Source organism: Pollicipes pollicipes, unplaced genomic scaffold (genome assembly GCF_011947565.3).
Source record: "Pollicipes pollicipes isolate AB1234 unplaced genomic scaffold, Ppol_2.1 Scaffold_4740;HRSCAF=5597_pilon_pilon_pilon, whole genome shotgun sequence".
NCBI classification, from domain to species: domain Eukaryota; kingdom Metazoa; phylum Arthropoda; class Thecostraca; order Pollicipedomorpha; family Pollicipedidae; genus Pollicipes; species Pollicipes pollicipes.
The window spans coordinates 23,242,861-23,268,307 of NW_023596545.1; the positions used below are offsets into that span (position 1 = coordinate 23,242,861).

At 48.5% G+C, this 25,447-nt stretch overlaps 1 protein-coding gene across 1 annotated transcript; it reads left to right on the forward strand.

Annotated features, from left to right (window-relative positions):
- Positions 1–424: 424 nt before the first annotated feature.
- LOC119098067 (neurogenic differentiation factor 1) lies at positions 425–24,260 on the forward strand. The gene is made up of 5 exons (XM_037220995.1): positions 425–460; positions 1,140–1,198; positions 3,602–3,721; positions 14,092–14,302; positions 23,680–24,260. The coding sequence occupies exons 1-5, from the start codon at positions 425–427 to the stop codon at positions 23,839–23,841; spliced, it is 588 nt and encodes a 195-aa protein (XP_037076890.1). The 3' UTR covers positions 23,842–24,260.
- The last annotated feature ends 1,187 nt before the right edge of the window (positions 24,261–25,447 follow it).

Consider the following 25,447-nt stretch of genomic DNA (forward strand, 5'->3'; position numbering starts at 1 on the left):
AACAGCAGACCACTCTTCCTTTCTGAGACCAAAATAATGGGTTCGGTTGACGCGTCAATACTGACTGCGAGGCAGGAACATTCCTTGATCCGCCGATTTTCTGCCCTGAGGCGTGTTGAGCAGGAGCCCTCGGCCTCCCAGTGAGGACCTGTGCTGCCCGACCCATCACCCACTGTTTTTTTTATTGGAAGCTGCCTTTCCCACTCGTTCCAGCGTCACCCCCCGGTACATTACGGCGGCGCCTGCCGCTGACCGGGGGACGGTGCGGCCGTCGGCGTCGACGGGGCTGCTATCGCGCCCTATCGGTATCGACGATATGAGGCGGCGGCGGGGATGCGTCGTTATCTGGACGGTCCGTGTGCGGACGGCACGACGGGGCGGCCAGCCAGTGACGGACGGTGATCCTGGCCTGTGATCAGCGCAGATGGGGGCCGGCACCCGCGGCCTGCCCGCTAAGAAGGTAAGAAGGAAGCCGTGCGGAGCTCGGTGGAGCCGGGTCTGTGCGGCCGGGGCCAGGTTTTGTCCGTGCAGAATGGCATGTGGTTTGGCCCTTTCGCAAAGCGATTGTTCTGCGAGCAATGCCCTTGCGGTTTTAACGGCGGACCAGTCAATGCCAATGCTGTAACTTATTGATAAGGTCCGCCACGATTTTGTCGCATCATTTGTGTTGAAAAGTGAATCGTGCTGCTGAAGCAATCAACAGACAGCTCTGTTCTATATTTATCAAGTGGTTCCTGCGGTGGCTGCTGACAGGCCACGAAGTAGCCCAGACAGGGTGGTCCCACCAAACTGTTCGCGGTCTTTGCGGTCGCAGGGCGACGAGTGCGGCTCCGTGGTGGTTGCACAGAAGCCTGATAGCATCGGTTGTGCCAAAAAGAGTCCGCAGCCCTATGGCACATTTTCTACATAACGGAATTGGCCAGATACTTTGCGTGTTCATGACAGCAATATATCAGCAAAACGGATTCGGCCAAAGGCTTTGTATGGTCATGGCGGCAGTTAATTCGGCCGGGTTGGACCATGGCTGGCATCGAGGCTGGCATGGCTGGCGAGGGCTGGGATCCGCTGGCGACCATGGACCATGGCTGGCGAGGCTGGGATCCGGGCTGGCATCGAGTCAGAGCCGACGGCCGTTACAGGAGCTGTCGGCGGGTGAGGACGCCGAGGTGAGCAGCACTACTGGCGACACAGCTGTAAGGTAAGAAACACCAGGAAGACTGACAGATTATCCCTAAGAATACCTGCACCACAGAGAATAAAAAAACACACAAGAAGATAAAGAACAGAGCTGATATGAAGCCAAACGTGAGAAGTCATCCCACAAACCCTTCACAGTTTATAACCCGTCACAAGCACAGTCAAGAGGAATCATGAATGTGTTTATATAATGGGTGTAGTGAGTTTACGCCATAATGGTGTCCAAATGTTCAAAGACTGTGTTTTGACGTCAGATGTAAACAACTATGTGTAAAACGCCACCAACGAGACTAAGACAAAAAAACACGAGACAAAGGGCAGCACAGCTGTCAGGTGAGAAGCACCACAGGAGCACAGCTGTCACGTGAGAAACACCACGGGACACAGCTGTCATGTGAGAAACCGCACAGGCGGCACAGCTGTCACGTGAGAAGTACCACGGCGCACAGCTGTGACGTGAAACACAGCACGGGCGGCACAGCTGTCACGTGAGAAATCCCCACGGTCGGCACAGCTATTACATGAAAAAACTTTTTTCTTGACCTTGAGCGCCGCATGTAATATGGGGTAGCAGGATTTGAATGACGTTGCTATGGTGTCATGCATGCCTGAATGACTGAAAAGATTGCGCGAAATAGTCTGCCCATTTTTGCGGTCACGTAGTTCAGAAGCCAAATGGTTTAAGGTCTTAAGAAATGCAGGGCTGCAAACTGCGCCGAATAATCTTCAAATGGCTTTTTCAGTTCAAAATCCCAGGCAAATGTGGATCAATCCCTTAGGAGCGTGGAGATGACCAGAATAGGCATAAAACACCAAGGAATTTTGCACTGAAATCGCCAACCACAGCCCGTACTCCAAGTGCATCCGCGTTATTGGTGCCGCGGCATTTGCCTCCCCGTCCCGCGCACCTTAGCCGGTACCCATGGACGAGCAGCAGCTCAAACAATGATACCTGTGACACCGTCAGAACGCATCGGTTAGACTAAAAAAGGTTTGCTTTCTCTGGGACGATGTCCCAGCTACCGACACCAATCCAGTGCCCTGCATTACTGGTCTGTTGGCATGACTTCTTGATGCACTGACGACCTCCACCCGGCGCCAGGCAGCACCACTTTACTGCAGGTCAACACGCGGAAGTCACGGGTTCTCAGTGGGCGCCAAGCTGACCTCCTGTCGGTAGCTCCTTGAAAACAGAACATGCGCTGAAGCGTGGTCTGGCTGTCGTTTGCCCGTGCACCGGTTCGTACCGCACTAGCGTTGCCGCTCTTCTCGCCGCCGATGGTGACAGAGCTGCGAGGTAGACATCGCTAGCAGAGCTCACAGAGCCTCTTCTGCGCTGCGCACTGGCCGTCCGTCCACTCAAGGAAACAGCAGTGAGCGACATCGCGGAACGTAATGCGAGGGTCGCCGAACGAGTGGTGTGGAACAGTCCTACGGAGACGCCGAGCCACTCCAGTTTTCTCTAGGTCAACAACGGGATATAGACCCGTGACCTCCCCCGAATATAGACCCGTGACCTCCTCGGCGGTGACGAGTCCCACAGGGGTGGTAACGCCTCACAGCCACGGATGCCCGGACAGCCCCGCAATGTACCGCTCGTGCCATGGTGTGCTCAATACGTGATGTCCTCAAGACTGGAAAGCATGCACGTTTGATGATGAGAGACCTCGTATGGCCCCCTCGTGTGTTTAAAAGAAATGTTCCACATTTGAAGACGTTGAGGTGAGCTTATTTCATCAAATAAAATGAAATGAGGTCACTTAGATCTTTTGGTACATTTTTAAGCGGAAAAGACTGCTACAGATAACACAAGATCTCTGTTTAGTAAATATCTACTGAATGCGTCATTGTTTCCTTACGTTATCGTATCTTCCACAACATTGACTGAGAACTAATTGACGGCTGTGATATCTGGAAATCGTGTTCACCAACGCCAGATATGAACGACATAACAATTACATATTTATCGGCTGTGATCGCGGCATGGCTAATGGATTGGCAGAATTTGAATAACGTTATCATAGCGTCATGGATGCCTGGATGACCTTGAAAAAGTTTCCCCGAAAAAGTTTGCACATTTTCGCGGGTGAGTTGCTCAGAAACTAGAGGGGATAGGTCTTACAAAGGGCAATGCTGTAAACTGCATCAATTGATCTTCAAAGTGGCTATTTCAGTTTAAAACCCCCTACAAAAATGAAGCACTCATTCAACGTCTCACCAGTGCTTCAAGGTCGCTGCCATGATGAGAACAAGCTTGTACGAAAGATGCGTTGAGGGCGTGGTCCTTCGAATTGCTCTGAATCCCTCTTACGTCCCTACGTCGCGCAGGTGCGCCTTCCAGACTCTGCCGCGCCGTCCCGAGTCCGCCTCGCGCCACTGCTCAACGGTCCGTGTTCTTCCTCAGGAGGCAGCAGCCGGCGACTACCGGACGAACCGCGCAGAACAAGGCGCAGCGCACCAAGGCCAACGCCCGCGAGCGCACGCGCATGCACGGCCTGAACGCCGCGCTCGACACCCTGCGACGGTAACAGCCCAGGGGGATGTTACCCCAGGCCCAGGGGCGTCCGCATGCAGCCGGGTTAGACCGAGTCAACGGTGGAGGGAGGGTGGTGTCTCATGGGTGTGGCATTGCGTGGTGGGCGCGGCAGTGGCTACGCCCGCTTACGGTGATGTGGTATGTGCCTCCAAGGGTCATGCTCCAGAGCCAGGTGTGAACTCTGACCTCGTATAACGCTCGCCTTAGCGTCAGAGATACTTGTTTGAGCTGCTGTGCATGCTGCAGTGGTCTCTCGTGAACAGCATCCGCCTTTGAGGAAGATGACTGAGTCCTGAAAAGTTCTCAAACTGTACAGCATGCGAACATGTTGTGCTGCACGGTATACACGAGCCTGAGACTGGATTTGAAAGGGACGCGCGATTTATGCGTTAAATGTTTCACTTCGTAGTTACGCAGCTTGGAATCTCTCCATCCATATGATCTAAAATCAGTGAGAGCTGTCGCGTAGCGTACGCGAGGTTGTCATATCCCAAATCTATAATTTCTTACATGGAACGCCTAAATGTCCGTAATGAATGACAGGGTCATTTGCGACAAAGAAAGCATGGATCCATACTCAATTCGAAACAGGTCGAAGAAAAATATCTGACTGTCATCCCGCTAATCATACCTTGTTTGGGGCCGTTGGTGACTAAAAAAAAGGAGGCTGTACTCTCTGAACTCTGGCAGGGGATGGTCAATTTCCGAGGTTAACTTTAGGGGAACACGGGACGTGAGCTAAGCCTAGATTTGAGGGGTGGTAGGCTGAGAGGTCGGCGCTTTCTGCTCCCATGTGGTGTGGGGGGGGGGGGGGCGGGTTCTAATTCCGGTTTCACCATGGTCCCTGAGCGCTAATATGGCCTCCGCAGCCGCTGGCACTCCATAAAAAGCTGCGCAACGATTCGGATCGGGTCCGTCTTCATCCTTAAAATGATCCCAGACTCGTACATGCCGCCGCGGTTTACGTATACGCTTCGTCACAGCCGACCATCACATACCACCTACCATCATGGGTGCCGTCCGGCACAGTATATCGCTCCAAGTCTAGACACGGTGTTGCAGGCGGCGACGCTCGGCGTGTCTGTGAATCGCGATGCGGCGGCCAGACCGTCCGACCACACCCAATGTTCAACAGGGTGATCTAGCAGATCGGAGGCAGTGTGAACCCTGGAGAGTGTGGGACCTGGGCAAGCATGAGGGAGGCCGTGTATTTCTCCGGGCGCGCACCTTTCAACCACTTACGTCCTAAAGCGGGACCTAGACCAACAACTGTCCTCAAATATTCTACAAATCCCGAAGCTTATTAAGGACCCCGTCACTCATATTGAAAACGAAAACTTGAATGTAGAGGCAGTTACGGCTTTTACGATCGGAACTAATGGGAATCTGTTTTATGCTGATAATGGTGCAGGTTTGTAGCAATAGTTCCTTAGAATTCAGAACTACACAAATCGTCCAATCCCATAAAGTTAAAATATTCGGGGTGCTGTGATCTCACATCGCATATTAATTAGTCCCTGCGCTTGTACAACAGCTAGATCCGATGATGCACACTGTGCAGCATAAAGTTGCACATCACACAAGACCGGGACTAACAGACCATTTCCCCAGGAAGGGTCCTTGAAACGAGGTTATACGCGGCCACAGCCGCTGGCACCGGGAACCCTGCGGCATTCTGTCGATGGAAGGTATACTGTACCGGAGAGCAGCTGTGCTCAACGGTGCAGTATCCCTATCTACCAACCGGGCCGCGTCTCCCGTGGGCAAAATACCCGCTCGAGTTGCTGCCTAAGACGTCGAACGTGCTTATGTCATAAAAAGCGGTCATTCTCCAAGCCGAAGAGCTGTCGTGATGCACTTACTTCTGACGTCATGGGTAGCAGCTTGTGAATGGCGTTTGCCAATGGGGAACGCAGTCTCTATTTCTCGAAGCCGCATTGTACATAATGAACAGCTCCAGTGTACGTCAGATTCATGCTCTCAAAAGATAATAAGCATCTAAACTTTCCAAACAGGATGCATGAGGTTTCCATAACCAGACTCATCATCCAGGGCTGAATGGTTCGTGAGCTCAAAGTATCCATTTACATATCTTCGATCTGCAGCCCTGAACGCATGCTTGACATGCGATGATTTATTGCAGTTAACAGGCCGTGCCAGCAAGGAACAAGTTTAAAGGGAATTTTCCACCCTTATATGGGGTTTTGAACTGAAAGAGCCATCTTGAGGACCTTTTGATGCAGCTCACGGCCAAGCCTTTTTTAAGATCCAAAGCCCTCTGGTTCCTGAGTTACACGCCCGCAGAAGTGGCAAAAGGCTTGTTAAGGAACTATTTCAAAACCACCTCCGTAATGATGATGTCATAGAAACGTGGTAAGATCATATGTTCACAAAAGCGATGATCCGGCACATATGATACCAGCGAGCTAGAATTGCTTTTGAACTAGGGTGGGAATAAACAATTTCATCGCAAAAAGACCGTGCAGGAGTGAAAAAATAAAGTCACAAAAGACGGAACTTGTGAGCTCGTGACTGATGCTTTAGCAATCAAAGACATCTATTTCAAGCTGGCATGGGCGTAATATCATAAGCCTGACAAAACTTTTTGGTTTTTAACATCTTAAGCCGTTAAAGTGAAACACAATGCATTAAAGTATAGTAATTTCATGACAGCGTAATGAGCATAAATAATTATTAACACCAATAATTTGATCCTGTACTTTGCACTTCCCTTCCACAGCACTTTAACACCTTTTGCATGGTCTGCTGGCAGACAGGGTCATCCCACTCATCCCCTTAATATAAATATCAGTCATGCCCACCAATCTACGAGACTGAAATGCGAAACAAGTAAGGGGTGTGCATGATAAACATCTCCAGAGGGCAGAATTTCGCATCAAACACTTCTGTATTAGCTGCGCCAGGTCTGTTCCAAAGCTCTGTATGGCAGCATTAGGATGACCTTGTCGGGTAGCCTGGTGGGTTAGACACTCGAAAGGCTTAGATTTATCATTATCGAGCACCGCCATGAACCAAGAAAATGGTTAAACGGGAGGTTAACGGGGCAAAAATGGCGCTAAAAATAAGTTCCATGCTTCAAACTGTCTCCTTCATTCGCTGTGAATTATTCACTCTTGGGTGCACTTCAAACGTGTTTGGGCGGCTGGCGAATTAATCCAATTCATGTATGAAATACGTACAAGTTTGCAATTGGAGAATCTTGCAGAGAAATTGGTCAACATTTTAAGCAACAGATGGTACCTCCGAAGACAATCTGAAGAAAGGAAGAATAAACTGACATTACACTCGTATCATACCAAGAAAAATAAAAGTAGTTAAATAAATTTAAAGACTGATACTTTCTGGCAAAATTTTGTGATCAGCTGATGTGACTTAAAATCTGCTAAAACAAGTGTTCAAATGGTGATATTCATCTTGTAAATTTAATTTGGAAGACATTTTTTTAATTTTTCTCTTCTGCATTTCGGGGGTGGTGCAATTAAGTGGTCAAGTTTCCTCGGGGAAAAAGAAATACGAGGACTAAAATTATCTACCAGGCCTGGCTGGTGTTTGCACCAGGCTCTGCTTTCGTGCTGTGGTGGTGAGACGAAAACATAGGGGATGCATGAAGACCCTGCATTTGGCACACAGCTGCCGATTGTAATGCATTTTGTAAGCAAACCAAACTTAATACGTGCAAGCGGGTGGAGTCGCTGGTATTCTTGGGCTGGGAGGTACCTGGCGCCATTGCTCTGTGCATACATAGACATGATTCAGATGTAGGTGAGGCAGGACGTAGCCATAGGTGTCCAGATTCTGCGGAGCCTCGTTTATGTTTGGTGGTTTCAAGTGAGCTCGGTTTTGGATGACATCTGAAAACCTCAGAAAGGGAAATAGGGGTTTGGCATGTGCGATTAGACAATGTCAGGCGGGAGTGAAAAATTCACATAAAATGTGGGTAAAAGGAGTGAAAAAAATCCTTCTCATAGGGTGTTGCTTTACACCCAAATTCGGCAATTCTAGGACACTGTATGATGCCATCCGCGGAAGGCGATTGGCTGCTAGAAAGATTTCGCTGCTGAATGCGTGTCGTCAACGTAAGCGTGAGCACTTTCGGGTTGTGCGGCACTCCTTGTCAACGGGACGTTTAACCTTATATCTAGGCCATGGGCAAAGTTGCAAGAAGAATGTCACTGTCTGCAAAAAATACGACACCGTAAAAAATAATGGCGCCATCCCAAATGTTTTTAAGAGAAGACGCCACAGCAACTTTGTCTTTTTTCTCCTGACGGTGTTTTTTTTCTTCTACCCACGTATTTCTTATGGACAGCTTGCTTGGCGCCGTGTGCACCGGAAGAAAGAATCCTGCACGGGTTTGTGGGTTAGCTAGGCATTATAAAATTAGGAAAACATGACCGTAATTATAAATATATATATATATATATATATATATATATATATATATAGTATATATATATATATATACATCTCTCTCTCTCTCTCTCTCTCTCTCTCTCTCTCTCTCTCTCTCTCTCTCTCTCTCTCTCTCTCTCTCTCTCTCTCTCTCTCTCTCTCTCTCTCTCTCTCTCTCTCTCTCTCTCTCTCTTTTGGTACGGAGAACATAAATGAAGCATAGCTAATTGAAGTAAGACGGATTGCTATTTTCATCTTCATACATGTAAGAGACACTCATAATGGGAACATCACAAAGACACAATGGGAAAACTATTGTCACAATCACATCAGAAGTGCTCACCGCCCACCACCTAGTAGCTCAAGAGTTCTGCAAGAATTTGTCTGTCTGTTTAAGGCCGTAGAGAGTTCGTTAATGAATATGCTTTCCCAAATTTGAAGGCGCCTTCTGTCACTGCACGTCCGTAAAATGTCAGTGCTGTCTGTCAGTTGCTGTCGTGTCAATGTCATGTCGTGTTCCTGTCGCATGTGGTCCAGAGGTGCCCCGTCACGTAAGTGCATTGTCAGGCGTCGTGAGAGTGTCGTTGTGGTCACACCAATGTAGCGTATGGGACGAAGTTTGCAGCCTTCGATGTTGCACTGGAATTGATACACTACATTGGTGCATTTCAGTTGTCGGGTTTGTCTGGGCTGTTTCTCATAAAAAAGTTTGATATTTTCTTATTACAATAGTAAATGGCAATGTCTGTTTTGTGGTCGTTTTTGCCTTTAACATGTCGAGAGATAATTTCCCGTAAAGCTTTTTCGTTCTCTTTGTGATATATATATATATATATATATATATATATATATATATATATATATATATATATATATATATATATATATATATATATATATATATATATATATATATATAGCGAAATATCTAACACATATTGCACGACAAAATTAAAATCTTGAACAGAAACATTGTCCTTCAAACACAGCCTCTTGATACGCATTACCATCTAACCCCGTTGGGACTGTTTGGAGGGACCTCACCGTGAAATGTGGTGTTGTGGCCGGAAACCTGTGCAGAAATTGTGAGCAAACCTTCAATTTGATAGTCCTACGAGCTGTGCAGTTGTGGAATCATACTTATTTTACAAATGTGCATCAAGGGCTTGAAATGGGCGTGATTACTGGTTGTGCGTTCCAGTGGCTTGCATTGATCTTGATGTGATGGAGAGTGTGCGTGCGAGTTTTTTTCTTCTGAGAGAGCGCATTGTTTTGGTATTCTTTGAGTATGCTGACTCCCAATGCAATGTGATATATCGATATCTGTCTCTGTCTTTATGTTCGTTTTTGAACAGGACAAGATGGTGATGCTCGGAAGCTGAAAGAAACACTAGCACTTATGTTTCAGGGGTGTGCAAAGTCAATTTGATACTTTATTTTGACCTTGCCAACATTTTGAACCTATCGAAGCGATAAAGCATGTAATTAATCCGTTGCGCATCATTATAATAGCACTTCATTTTGGCAGAAGTGGCTGGTCTGCGCAGCTCATTAATGCATATGCTTGGCCTAAGCTTCTGTGATACAACTTTGCAAAATTGTCTTTCCCTTAAGAATTTGGCATTTTTTATGCAGGCAAGCTTTGCATCTGAGTGATCAATGTCAAAGTCACTGCAACTTTTGAGATGCTGGCTGCTGAGAAAGGTGGAAAGTATTGCTATTGGTGTCTTGGATAGCAGTTAATCATATTTCTATCATGAGCCTTGCTTGCATCAGCAGCTTAACCGCTTCCTTGCATTTCGCTGATCTAGCCATAATGCAGGTACTTGTCATGTATCCAGAGTTGTGCCAGGTCAGCATGTCTGCAGTGTCATTTCACATGTAATATTGTCTTGTTAAACATGTCTTATTACTTGTTCAAACAGTATTTCAAGTGAAGCGGCCTGATGGCTGCAGCATGTTGCATGGCTGTGAAAGCAGAAGATGTGTTTGCACCTTGTCACCCATGTTTTGTGGATTTCCAAAAAGGCTGAGCAATTGTGTCATTTATTGGTTGTGTGCTTTGCTGAATGCAAGTTGTATATTGCATCATGTCTTTTTGGTCAGTCGTATGTCAGATGCGGAGTTGGTACAATAATGCATGCTTGATCCACCTTTTCATAATGGAATTTGTTTTGAAAGCAGCAGGGATTGCAGTACAAAAACTATATCATTGTTCATTATGCCATGCCACAGTACAGCACTGAGGAAGTGCCACGATGATGCTGTTAACCCGTGCCATTACACAGTGTATCACATTGGTTGGCCACTCTATGTAAAGCCTATGAAGTAACAGCCCATAATTTATGAATAATTGGCAACAACTGATTTGACAATGACAGTGAGTATGCTGTTGTACCACAGCGGTAATATCAGGGTTCATGAGAAATTACGTGAATAATCGTAAGTAAAAAAAAAACTTTTTGTTAACCCAACCTTACCATCTTTACCGTAGAAATAATAATGTTTTAGCAATCAACTGGTAGCAATGTTACAGATTTATTCATTGTTGCATGCACTTGACTTTCCAGTTACAAATAATAAAGAAAGTAACTGAAGTGCACATCACATGATAGCAATGTCAGGACTACAGCACTGCAGGCAAGGATAAGTCGACAATACAGTGTTCACATCTCCAGCAGTCTTTGGCAGGTTTCGGAACGAAATTCATAAGTCTTCACAGCATATCGTGCTTTGATATTAATAATCTGCCCTAAAAGCTGGCGACCGCTATGTTGCGTATGTCAACCAATCCACCAAATCTTATCTTACAACCAGTATCAAGATAAAAAAATCCACAAACAAGCTATTCACTAATCCGCCACGCAACACAGCGCCCGCGACGGGCATGGCTTGTTGGCGTCAGCTTTCGTGTGTTTCGAGGTATTCTTTAGGTCTGGCTGCCAGATGCAGCCAGGCATTGCTGTCGTCACAAAACCATTCCATGACGCCACCAAACAATGACCTAGCGGGGCACATTTTTACAAACTTTGAAATTTTGCCACTTATGGTGGTTTTTGAGGCTTGAAAGCTTACCATGACCAACAAGCAAGCTTTTCCCGTCATATCTGATGCTTATCTCGTTGCGTATGTACACATTGCCCACGAAGGAATGGCGTGGTCCCAACTCTGCTCTGTTCCTGCTTGATCCTGAGCATCCGCCAGACCGTCCAACACAACTTTGAAAACAGAGCGTGCCACCACGCAAAGTTTTCGTGGTTGATCTAGTTGAATAAGGTTTATATTGCGGAGCTCGCTTATCCAATTTCAGCTCTGACGATGTAGCTACGCAAGCCACTGCGGTGCTGGGTGCACCGCCTCCGTCAAAACGGCCGCCGGCGTCCGCTCATGCGGAACATGACCTAAACCTTGACTGGACACCAGGCCGGCTGGGTCGGCTTGACAGCCAGTGGACAATTAGCTGACGGCTTGACAGCCAACAGACCGGCTGTCAACACGCCGCTCAAACGCTGATCGGTGCGGCGTAATCGGGCAGGGGCACCAGGGTCAGCACGGCCTGCGCCGGCTTTTACACAATGGGCACGACAGCACCATACACCCAGCTATGTATGGACCATGCCCCGACCACGGAGGATAGCGAAGAAGCGAACCACTCTCGCTGCCGCCTTGTAACCAGCGCGGCAACAGAGGTATCGCGATCCCACGAATAACTTGCACCGTTCAACATGCATGCCCTCCGGTACAGCATAGCCATTCGCGGCCACCAAAGGACGGCAAGATCGCTGATAACTAAGACAGTAGTAATAGCCTTATAGCTGTCCAGGTTGTTTCGAGGAATAAGGCAATTACTACTGTCTTATCTATGTGCATAATGTTTCTCGCAAATACACTTAACAACTTAACAGATAAAGTGCAAGTCTGTAATGCAACGTACCCGACGCAAAAGACGGAGCCACGCCCCATCGCGGAGGCAAATGGACAATAAGTTTGATACCCTTTGTGATTCTTATTTCTGAGTTAGCTTTGGGGAGCATGAAAGCTGTTTTGTGAGAGGCAGCATGAATATCAGAACAGAAAAAAACAGATGCTATTTATAGTGTTACCACTTTATTACGTCATTTATGATGTTACGTCTGACCTGTACGCCTTGGGTCCGACATCGTGCAACACATTTTACACAAATCGCACGATGTACGAATACCCGGGCACCAATATCCGATACTTTTGCAGCATGGGGCCGTGAACAGGAACTCATGCAACATCTCGACATTGGCGCCCAGTGTTTGTCGTCCAAAGAAAGGCAGACTTACCGGAGGGTACCCAGGCTCGATGGCTTGGAAGCCCGGTAAATACAGCGAAAGTCGAATGTAAACTGTTACGTGCATTTGCAAGGATTGTTATGCATATAGATAACACAGAAGAAATTGCCTTACTCCTCGCAGAAAACCAGGAGAGTGGAGATATAGATGCGGTGATATTTCGGCACCATGCCTTTATGGAAACGAATAGCAGAAGTAACTTTAAAATTGCCTGCCGATGATTCTACTTGATTTTCCAGGTTTTTTAACAGCGACCCATAGTTTTTACAGGTCACCAATATTCAAGGAGCAATTGCCAGGCATTTCCACAATACAGTGCACATCCAAGAAAGAATACGCGAAAAATGCGTGTGCATGCAAGCGGATTCAGCAAGTAGATATCACGTATCAGATATTACACACGATTAAAGTCAAACGTCGGGCATCACGCAAGTCTGGCATTATGGAATGATGCCGTTTGATCTATTTCGCGTCTCATTTCCCGCAGAGGCCATTAGCCCTAGAGTCTGGCGTTTGAGATCAGCAATACCCTTAGAGTCCCCAACCTAGCCTCCCTCGCTGTTCAGCTACGAAGCACACAGCGTGGTCGTCGTTTGTGACGTGAAGTGACGGGGGGGGGGGGACCTCCCCCATCAGAAAGGTCATTGCTTACACATCGCCATCTCCTGGACGGCACATGGGTGGAGGGACCTCATTAGATCGCGCTACGCCTGAGCATAACGCCGGGATGGGATCGTGTCCAGATGCTAATGACTACGGCCAACTGGGGCCATACTTTAACATTATTGCCGGACGGCAGCAGAATACGGCTGCTTTGGGTAATTCATGACCCGTCCGATGGCATTCAGCGTGGGAGTGAACAGCTCCAGCAACTGGACAGGGAGCGACAGCAAGACCGCGGACAGTCAATGGAATGCATTTGCCAGTTTCCATTCGTTCTTGGCAGAATCAAGTGCATTTATCATGTAAGGACATGCAATAAACAGCGTGTTTAACGACAATCTTTTTTATAAACAACGGCTTTACAACGTGTTAACTAATGATGAGAGTAATACCATAAAGCTAAAGAAAACCACTTAGCACGAAATAGAATGGTATTCTGTCTGCTCACGAAAATGGCGCAAAGGACGCCCGCAAATGGCGGTGCCATGAGGAACGGGGCCACGAGTGCAGGAATTTGCTACATTGGCAGGCAAAAATATGCCGTAGGTACTTCGCAAGTGTCGTTGCCATAATTCCGGAAGTAAAATGAGCGTCCTTGGCATCTTCACTATTGAATACCCAATTGTATTTCGGATTGTCTTTTCCCCAGTTCGTGGTTTGTCCTCAATACTGTGCGCGACCCTGCTGCACACGGGTGCGGTGGTCAGTCCCGCATGCCGAAGCTTTTACACGAATAGATTATAGATTGAATGGGGAGCGGTATAGAACATTTATACATTGAGCTGTCCATAATTCAAACCGATGTATGTGGTAATGGGAAGGTCTGCTGAATGTATGTGACATGATGCAACTAACGTAAATGTACGGCACCGGCCCTAAGGCCGGAGCTGTATCACTACCTGTATGCTTTTCTGTTAATGTACCCTCAGCATACTTTGATCTCTCTTCGGCGTCGTTTCGCAGACACATTCCGTTTGCAAGGAGCACCAGCAAACTTTCCAAGATCGAGACGCTGCGCATGGCGCGCAACTACATCTACGTGCTGGCGCAGACGCTCGCCACCGGCGAGCCGTTCGACCTGCCCAGCTACGCCTGCGTCATGGCCAGGGGACTCAGCCAGGCGACGGCCAACCAGATCAACGGCTCCCTCAACCTTCGGCCGCGCTCGATTAAGGTGAGCTAGCCGACGGTGCCGCGACCGAAGTCAAGCAAGGCCAGCTGCCGATCATGTGGTCAAGTGAGACCAGCTGACGGCAGCCCCGTTGTGGTAAGCCAGCTGGCGGTAGTGTGGTCCAGTGAAGCCAGCTGCCGACGATCCCGTCATGGCAAACCAGCTGGCGGTAATGTGGTCCGGTGACGCCAGCTGACGACGATCCCGCATGAAGTACCACGTGTTTACCAGTGCAAGTAAAATATGGAAAGAAAAAGCACTTATTCTATGTTCTCGTTTTACTAACATCGCACGATTTTCAGGGAACATCTGCATGCCATTCCTCCTGTTCAAGGGTGTGTTGCATATTTTTATGGGGTTTTGAACTGAAATAGCCACCTTGAAGACCTTTCGGTGCTGTTCACAATCCTGGTCTTCTTTTAAGACTGAAGTCGCTCTAGTTTCTGAGCTACACGCCAGCGAAAATACGAAAGGTATACCGGGGAGAGTATTTCAAAGTCGCCTCCGCACTCACGACTTCAAAATAACGTCATTCAGACCTTGACATTTCATTGTTCATGTGGGGATAAAGGCCAAGAAAAATATAATTGCCGAGTAGTTCAAATATGGTGTTCTTGAACGCGATTTCCAGTTATAATGACCGTCAATTGGCTCTTAATCTTTGTTGTGCCAGATAGGATGGCGTAATCAAACCATGACGCATTGAGTAGCATATCAACTAAAAAGTGAGTTGTACTCTCTAGAGCAGTCTTTTCCACTTAAAAAGTCTACCAACAGTCAGTAGTGAGCCTATACCAACACCAATGGTCGTATATGATATATATATATATATATATATATATATATATATATATATATATATATATATATATGCCAGCATTTATCAGTAAGCTTGTTTTATCATGCTTGCTGCGGCATTCGCGATGCTTCACATTTCGTTTTCGTTTCCTTTAATGAATCGCCTATTTTGGCAGATATTCACAGGGTCCTACTTAGCGTGGATCACCCCACCAGAACCAACTAACGCTCGTTCACTGCCACCAGCCTCTTCCCGAATACCCATTGGCCGATCGAAGGCGGATCGAGCATTTGATCTTAGAGTAAGTCATTCTCTAAAGGCCTTACTAGTTTTCCAAACACTAGACCCAGGGGAATAAAATCAGTGCTGCATTGCGGCGCTGAGTCATGGTCTCACTCAGCCGGCTCTCCCCGGGTGCGTTCCCGCGCCGGGCCCCCTCCACAACACTTTTAGCTAACATAGTGCGGTATTCCTCTTTTATTATGCATCCATGGCCCTGGATAAACATCAATGGTCATTTTGTGACAAGTTTACATGCATTGCAGTACATTTTAACATGTTTTTGTATTGTCTGACTTGGGCATGAATTTGCGAAGATGTAGGCGCTGGCAGGTAAACCGCAGGGACGAGCGTAGCATTCTCTTCAAACACTAGGCTTTATTCCTGGACCACATTTTAGCTCTGCAGGTATTTGTGACTTGGTAATGTCACATTTGTTCGCAATTTCGAGCACGGCAGCTTTGCCACGAGCTCTGCATGCATCCAGCACCCAAGTCCAGTGGAGATGGCTCACCGCGATCCGTACCGCATAGTTTCGCTCTGTACGCACCCAGCACCCAAGTCCAGTGGAGATGGGTTCACCCGCGATCCGTACCGCATAGTTTCGCTCTGTACGCACCCAGCACTCGAGTCCAGTGGAGATGGTTCACCGCGATCCGTACCGCATAGTTTCGCTCTGTACGCACCCAGCACCCAAGTCCAGTGGAGATGGCTCACCGCGATCCGTACCGCATAGTTTCGCTCTGTACGCACCCAGCACCCAAGTCCAGTGGAGATGGCTCACCGCGATCCGTGCCGGATAGTTTCGCTCTGTACGCACCCAGCACCCGAGTCCAGTGGAGATGGTTCACCGCGATCCGTACCGCATAGTTTCGCTCTGTACGCACCCAGCACCCGAGTGGCGTGGAGTTGGATCACTCCGACCCGTGCCGGGAATCTAACACTCCTTCGGTTAAGGAGACTGCCGGCCGTTGAAGGGAACGAGCTGGTCTCATGAGGAGGATGGGTTCATAGCTGGCTGTTGTTCGGAGAAGCTGGCTGTCGTTTGGTGGGGCGTCTTAGGCATGTCAAGACTAACTCTGGCTAGACTTTCTAACTTGGACGTGAATGACTCTGATCGGCTTCTCTGGTGGCGCCACTCGCCACCACTTGGGGGACCTGATCGATTCCACATCTGATGCTTTGAAGACAGGAGCTGGGTGGCAGTGCAATGGTTTACAACCTATCATTTGAAAGTTTTACACAGATTAGTTCCAGTATCTTTTCGTTTAACCTGGCAGGTGGTTTGAGGCAACTTCCAACCATGTTTTATTATATGCTTTTGTTACATAGAATGTTTCACGCTTTATTCTATGTGCTTTTGTACAAAGTTTCTACGTACTTTTGAATAAGACTGTAGTTTAGAGCGCATGCAAATCCATTTGTGTTTTGATTCATTTCCATGGGATAATGGCTAATCGAGGTCAGCCGCGGCTTCGTCTGACCTTCCATGCTACTGACCCCGGATGTACTGACTGGTACTGACCCCGAATGTACTGACTGGTACTGACCCCGGATGTACTGACTGGTACTGACCCCGGATGTACTGACTGGTACTGACCCCGGATGTACTGACTGGTACTGACCCCGGATGTACTGACTGGTACTGACCCCGGATGTACTGACTGGTACTGACCCGGATGTACTGACTGGTACTGACCCCGGATTTACTGACTGGTACTGACCCCGGATGTACTGACTGGTACTGACCCCGGATGTACTGACTGGTACTGACCCCGGATGTACTGACTGATACTGACCTCTGCAAGAGCGATAGTCATGTGCGGAGGCCTTGTTTTGCTGTGAAAGACCTAATATGGCAATTTGTGACCGGCTCTGAGTGCTTGACCTGTCGTGAACTACATTTCAAATGACCCTTGCCGACCCATGCCCTGGACTCGAGCCCAGGGCAGAGCATTAGTCGCTTGGTTCATGACGGAGTTGGTTTGAGGGAAATTCTGCGTAATTTTCCAAGCCTGACCTATAAATCCTTGACCCTCACGGATCCCCAAAGGTAATGACCATGGGTGACGTCCATGCCATAATACATCCACACGTTCGGGCCATCGGACAAAAAGTTCTGGTGAACAAAGGGCTGCATAGTTTTGAGTACGAGGTCATGGGTCACTGATCCGATGCTGCAGGTTCTAAAAGTATACAGGTAAGGTGTGTAAGGTCCTAAACTCGGTTAGACGAAAGGTTGGGTCCGGCGAACGTTGCAGGACAGTGCTTAGATTTTGTTTTCACTTGATGCCATCAGGTGTTCATGAACTATCAAGATGGTCACACAGTCACGCTGGAATTAAAGATAAACAGCATTGGGGTAAAAATAAACTCATAACTTTCCTCTATCATTCGATATAAGCGAAGAGAAAAGTGCATTGTGTCCGAGAATGTTCATATCGTGTCCATCATACTGTTATCGTTCATGATGTTTCCATGCATTTGGTGGAAGATTGGTGCCAACCGTCATGTCCATGCCAACCGTTTGTCACCTCCGATTAAAGGGACCATGCCACCTTTCTGCACTTTCCACTTATTGTTCTTTGCAAAGATCGAGCAAAGATATCATCAACGTGTACAACTATTGGTGTGCTTTTAAATGGAGAAGACTGCTGTAAGGAGCACAGTTTCTCTGTTTAGTTCATACGCTCTATGGTACTTAATACGTAATTGTTAGATCACGTCATCATACCCTGCAAAACATTTATTGTGAGTCAATTGACAACTGTTGTATCTAAAAATTGTATTCACGAAGGTCAGATATGAACGACTCGATTATTATAGTTTGCTTGGGCTTGATCGCCGCATGACCGATGGAATGACATAATTTTAATGACGCTATTATGGTGCCATGGATGCCTGGGTCACATTAAGCTAGTCTCCCCGAAATGGTCTGCACATTTTTGCGGACACACCGCTCAGAACCCAGAGAAGTTTAGGTCTTAAGAAGGACAGGGTTGTGAATTGTAATGAATTATCTTCAAGATGACTATTGTAGCTTAAAACCCAACACAAAAGAGGAACACTCCTTTTAAATAAGCTTTGACAACGAACCTGTAACAAGATTCAGCGTTCCAACTTTTGCGAATGCTCAACAAAACTTACAGCAATTGCCTGATAGTCAGACCATGGTGATCAGATAATTTTGCTTCACCTGGGGAGCTTGTTGTCCCAAAAGTACAGTCACCCTATCTGGGCAACCTAGTTGAACTTAAAGTTGCTGCGCCCATTTCTGCTTAGTCAAGGTACGCCCGCAAGTCCGCGCTATTCCAGGGTTCTGTCTTATTTGGAGGTACTGAAGATGATGGATCACCGTATCTGTACAAACGCTGCCAGAGGCAAGTAAGGCTATCCCTGGGAGACCCACGTTGGGGTTGTCCATTTGCTGTTCATCTTGATTTCTGTCGACAGCCGGGATATATGGCCTAGATAATAAAAGGCTCTTATGAGCCCAAGCAGTTTGGAATGAAACATCGAGATCATTCAATAGCTCTAAATCAAAAGCGCTGATCATAATGCCAGCGGCAGAGGCAGCGCAAATCAGTCCAGATGAGAAATGTTTTAACCATCTTCAGCTCCCGTCACCAGAAAACAGTGCATGCTTGTCTTATTTACGATTGGCACGTTATGAAATGCCTACCAATCATCAATCACCACTCGCTGTTCCTGTCTTAAGCTTAAGCCACTGAATCTTGATTCGTAACCAAACGGTAACACAAGTTGTATGAGACAACCAAAATATTTTTGTTTTGATAATGATTGGCAGTCACGCACTACAGCCAAGTCAGTCAGGACTTCCTGATAGCCCTACTAACACTAATGAAGGTTTACTGTTAATTGCTGATAGCAAGCTGTCACCTAGAGAAGGGCGCTTGGCAGCTGAAGCTGAAATCTGTTCGTTATTGCAGAGCAGCCGGTGTGTACAGTTTTCGTAAGGGTTTCGCTTTATTTTTCGTGCCTCCAACTCCCGTTGCCGATCCCCGCCGATGTGAGTTCGGGCTGTTGCTGTTAGAGTTATATCATACCAGTCTTGCCGGAGTAATACCATAGGTATAAATCTAGATGCCACACAAAGACCAAAATGCATGATAATTGTTTGATGACAAGTAAAATTTAAATAGAAAACTGATTCATCAATGCTCAAATAGTTAAGGTGAAGTGGCTGAATGTGTTGAGGAGAACAAAATCGATGAGAGTGTGGCGTAGTGCTATCGGCCCTTTCCCTCCAAACATTATACGCAATAACATTGCATCTAGATATCAGCAGGCCTCTTGAAAAGGCCCGGCTCAGTCTGATGATTCGGACTTATGTAATGTGGCGGTGTCTATTGTGGGACTGCAAGTTATTTGCTGTACACATGCATTGATGTAGCTGGTTACAGTTCATTCCATGTGCATGATTAACTGAAGGCACACAGGAACGAATCACACTAAGAAGCTGATAGAGTTCCCCCTATTTATCCAAATACAGGAAAAAATCCCTAAGTGAGGCATGCAATTCTTAAATTTTTCCCTTTGGCCGTATGCCGAACACCCGTCCGGAACAAGCCGAACGATTTCCCCCAAAACAGTTTAATTCTACACAAAGATTGGGGTGTTCTTGTATCAACACTGCTCGATCTGTAATGATGGTTTTCCTACCCCGGTGTGTAAGGATGCACTGAGCAACCGCATCGGCATCACGGCTCACAATGCCTGCTAATGTTTCAGTTATTGGGGTCACCCTGAAATGACGACAGCGTTGCAACCAAAAGCTAGCTTTTCTGTTGTTCAGGTGCGCGGTAGCTGGTAGAGTCAGGAGGGCTGAGATCCGCAACTCTGAAAATTCAACAACGGCCCTGGGCGTTGAATTGAAAGAAAAATCAAAAATGACTGCTGGGCTCCAAAACTGTCAGAACTGTTATTGCTCCGCCCCTCCGACGTTAACGAAAGGTGAACACCTCTATAAAATCTGAGAATTTTCACTCATGTTCTCTTGGTTGTAAAATTTGCAGCTCCCATCAAGCAAAACAAAACTGCCTGACAAGATAAGCGAATTACAACATGCTCTCTGCCTGCTATTGTAGCATCGCCCCTCGTAATGGATCCCCCGCTTGGATCAGACCCATCTGTAGCAAAACTTTGTGTTCGTCTCACGAAGGAGAGTACATACATTCAAGGAGCAACCAACTTACGTGATACTCTTACCGAACAAGTGGGCTCTTTGGCTATTTGACAATCTCGATTCCAAAATATAGCGACCGAAGCACTTGCGTGTTTTTAAGATTTCAGCTCAACTAATACCTATTTACGCATGCAACACTCTGGCTTTTGTTAAAAATCCTGTGCCCTACGGCGCGAAGGCTCCATCCGTTTCGATTAAGATAACCTTAAGCCTTCGTCGTGTCTTTCAAAACATTTTGCTGATCCTGTGGTCACTAAACATTCCTCCCCTTCCATTCCCTTCTCTTCCCTCCCCTCCCCTCCCCTCCCCTCTCCTCCCCTACCGTCCCCTCCCCTCCTTTCCACTCCCTTCCATTCCCTTCTTTCCCTTTCCCTACCTTCCCTTTCCTTACCTTCCCTTTCCTTCCTTCCCTTCCCTTCCTTCCCCTCCCCTTCCCTCTCCTCCCCTCCCCTCCCCTCCCCTCCCCTCCCCTCCCCTCCCCTCCCCTCCCCTCCCCTCCCCTCCGCTCCCCTTCCCTTCCTTCCCCTTCCCTTCCCTTTCCTTCCTTTCCCTTCCCTTTCCTCCTGGATGAGCCACTGGAGCGTATTCCAGTGAGCAGTATGCTAATCCATTCAAGGGTTCAGCACCGGAGTGCCACACTAATCTCTGGCAAATATCTGAAGCGAGCCGCTATATGACAGGATAGTTATTGGGTCATTGGGATCGGGTCATCAATGGGTCATTGGGACATCACGGTCACGACTCTTTACGTTTCGAATCTTCAACAATAATTTGGGGTTTTCCTTGATAAGCTTTGTAGTTTAAAGGCATAATATATAAATACCTGTAGATTAATGCCTATAAATAGCTATTTAAATACTTGTAAATACCTATAACTTGCCCATTTTTAATTTTTGCCAGTTGAGAAAGCATTGTGTTGGCGAAAAACTGGCATTTGGCTAAGGCTAGGGTTAATCTGGAAATTCCCGCTGAGTTCTTCAAACTGATAATAAGATTTTGATGAGGCGTGGAACTAACGCCAGATCTTAGTGGCGGCCATATTGCGAATACCGCAGCGGAGCTTGCATAACTGCTTTAAGATGCGGCTAGTGAGAGCAAGAGAGCAAGAGCACGAGCGAGAGCGAGCGCAAGATGGAGAGGGAGAGAAAGAAAGAGAGGGAGAGAGAGAGAGAGAGAGAGAGGAGAGAGAGAGAGAGAGAGAGAGAGAGAGAGAGAGAGAGAGAGAGATAGAGAGAGAGAGAGATAGAGAGGAGAGGAGAGAGAGAGAGAGAGAGAGAGAGAGAGAGAGAGAGAGAGAGAGAGAGAGAGAGAGAGAGAGAGAGAGAGAGAGAGAGGAGAGGAGAGAGAGGGAGGAGAGAGAGAGAGAGAGAGAGAGAGAGAGGAGAGAGAGAGAGGAGAGGAGAGGAGAGAGAGGAGAGAGAGGAGAGAGAGAGAGAGAGAGAGAGAGAGAAGAGAGAGAGGAGAGAGAGAGAGAGAGAGAGAGAGAGAGAGAGAGAGAGAGAGAGAGAGAGAGAGAGAGAGAGAGAGAGAGAGAGATTTTCACTGCAGCCCCCATTGATCCTCATCCCGTGCAGTCGTTCGCGTGGTCTTGCGTGAGAGCGCTCGGATCCTTCCTAACCGTGCTCATTTCTCAGCCGTTCATCCCAGCCGAGCTGGGGCGACAGCGAGAGCCGCGTGCACGTGCTCGCTGCAGGCGATTCAATTTCTGGCGACCAGCTGAGCCGCAGACGACGCGAGCATGTGACAAACCGTCCAATCTGTCGGCTAATGACGCTACAGGCGATGATATTTCGCCGGTGGCCGGCTGTGCGGCCGGGCTTCTCCTTTCTTGGAGCGGGGGGAGGCAGAGGGTTCGTGCCATACGCGCAGCGCGCCGATGGCGGACGGCCGGGCCTGTTTGGAATTCAGTGCCCGTCGCACAATCGTCGGCTTGAAGGGAGCTGCACGCGTCTGTTCCACCGCGTGCCGTATGCTCCATCGTCTGCTCCGCCGTTTAACGTTCAGGCCAGGGAAGATCCGGACGGCCGATTGTCATTGATGCGAGCACCGAGTCGGAAATGGAAGGGTTTGGGCTGTCGGCGACCTGATTCCAATTGACGAGATTGTTGGAGGTATTTGGGGATGTGAGGACGCATTGGCAATCAGTAAATGGGATTTGCCTGGCTGCCGCTGCCAGGGCATATAATTCTCCCTAAGAAGTGGTATAGGCGTCATCTAGCCTCATATAAGATGACAAGATCAGCGGTTTTGTGGTCTCTGTGCCAATATATGTGGGTGAGAGTTCTTTGTCTTCAAAACAGCTTTTTTATTGAATACGCCACGCTGCAATCTTCATTTAAAGGGAGTAAACCAGACAAAATATTTGAAATGGGACATGTAGACATGCTTCCATGATCCATGTGCTTTCTTTAATTTGCGCAGGCAGTCCCGCCTAGTGCTGTAGGCATTTTGCAACGCTTTGCCTCGTCATTAGACCTAAAGGAACGAGATCGTGACGGTGGCGTTTCCATTACGCCATTTCTAAGGCTACGGCGTTACGGCGTTATGACCTAAGCCGAGGCCCAAGGGCGCCAATATTTCGGTTGCGCAAAAAATGCTGGGATCAAGAGGTGATGTTTGCAGCGTAATTTTTTCTCGTTCAAGGTAAATAATATAGAAACAAATGAGCAAAGAATGCAGGGATTTGAAAACAAACGTCAAAACAAGATAACTAGTTGTATCGAAACTGACGGGCCATGTTCTGTCCTGTTGTTTGTCTTGTCTAAGCCTTTCAGAACAGATTGTGCTGCACCAGGCCAATTAAATACCGCAGCCAGGTTTACAGCAGTTTGTTGCGGATCTGCCCGTTGCCGTGTTCACTACGGCATGGCAAGGAACGCTCAGCTATCAATATCACGTGACCTCCTCCACGGACCAGCTGCTGGGGTCTGATGACCACAATTATTGTGCGTTCAGTCTGTCTTGATGCTATTCTAGCTGAAAGGAAGAGCAAGAAGTGGTGGCCCCGGCCAAACGTGACTGCTGTTCGGATGCTATCGCCCCAGCTGTGGCGGTGGGGTGACGCCCGCCGCCCACGTTCCTCGCCCTCGTTGACAGCTGCTACCCCCGCTGGAGCCGTTCAGGCGAGCGCCGTACGTCTCTGTGCCGACGCCGGCCGGCCCGCAGACGTCACCGCTGGACGACCACGTGTTGCCGGAGCCGTGGTCAGCCGGCGACCAGCTGGCTGGGTTCCCGGAAGCTGCTGCCGTCAGCTTTTAGCCGAGGCTCTCTAGCTAATGCCGATTGAAGCTGGCATCTTTTCCGGCGCTGTTCTGTCGACTTCTTTGTGATCGTCGTGCTGTGCGTTTGAAGAAGTTCAAAAACAATCATGTTTAAAACCAAAGCTGAACAGATTCAAATGGATTGAATGTGTCGAAAACTAGCATTGAACAAATCGTGCTTTGTGTCGCATATGAGAGCAAGCTGTAAATCCTAGTGACGCTCACCAGAAATCACAGTGAAAGTCCAGAGGAAGATCGAATGGAAAACCTGGCTATAAATCATTTCGAGTTTGCAAACGCAATCACCCTGGCGAAAAAGGCTGAACATAAAACAAAGCGCTTTGCATACAGATGTGAGCGAACCTGTTATCCTCGCCGGCTGCGATGCCCGAGAGGCCGCATCCAATTGTCCGAACCAAGGCGAATCAATACATGGTTGTGTCGTTACTGTGTCGGTGGTGCGGATGACGTCACCAGGGGTAGCATCCGCTGATCCCTGGGGCGGATGATGTCACCAGGGGTAATATCCGCTGATCCCTGGAGCGGATGACGTCACCAGGGGTAGCATCCGCTGATCCCTGGGGCGGATGACGTCACCAGGGGTAATATCCGCCTGATCCCTGTGGCGGATGACGTCACAATGGGTAGCATCCGCTGATCCCTGGGTCGGATGACGTCACCAGGGGTAATATCCGCTGATCCCTGGAGCGGATGACGTCACCAGGGGTAGCATCCGCTGATCCCTGGGGCGGATGATGTCACCAGGGGTAGCATCCGCTGATATCTGGGGCGGATGATGTCACCAGGGGTAACATCCGCTGATCCCTGGGCAACATCGGCAGGGCATTGGTGAAGAGAACCGGTATATCGGGATACCCTAAAGCGTCCCTTTTTGCTCATGAAGCTCAAGTCAGTCACATGCCAAGAGAACGCCTGGCAGGACATGGAACAGCAGAGCAGTTGTTCCAGCTGCACGGAACGCTATTGTGCCAGCTGAGCCACGTGCCGAGAGACCACACGACCGTCATTCCGTGAGAAGCCGTGTTCCCAGCGCCAAACCCGCTCTGCGGTTGGTCGGCTGTACGTCGGCAGCCGCTGACGGCCGTCCGGGCTGCCGCCGCACCTCAGCAGCGGCCGTGACGTGCTGTGACGCCGCCGGGGTCCGGCGCCTTGAATCATTAATGCCCGTTGTCGGCCATCAGCCTCCCAGCCATCTCGCTAATGTATCGGCTGATGGGGCGCCGGAGTCAGCGCGCCGGCCCGCCGGGCGCCCAGCGCAGCACGCGCCCGAGTCAGCGCGTCGGCCCGCCGGGCGCCCAGCGCAGCGCGCGATGGCGGACGGGCGCGCCGGAGTCAGCCGAGTCCACTACCCCGCTCCGGAGACCCCGGCAGGCCGTGTGGTCCGGCTCGCCACCAAATGCACGCGCGCGATGTCGTGGAAGTTACCAAGTAAATCAGTTCCAAAAGTACTGGAACTTGTTCTTTCCATAACATGCCCGTACCTTTACTCACGCACTCACCCACATCAGGACGTGCAGCTGGGCCCGTAACCTTACCTGAAAAGGCCGCTGGGGGGTGGCTGCTGTAGCTCACAAATTAGAAAC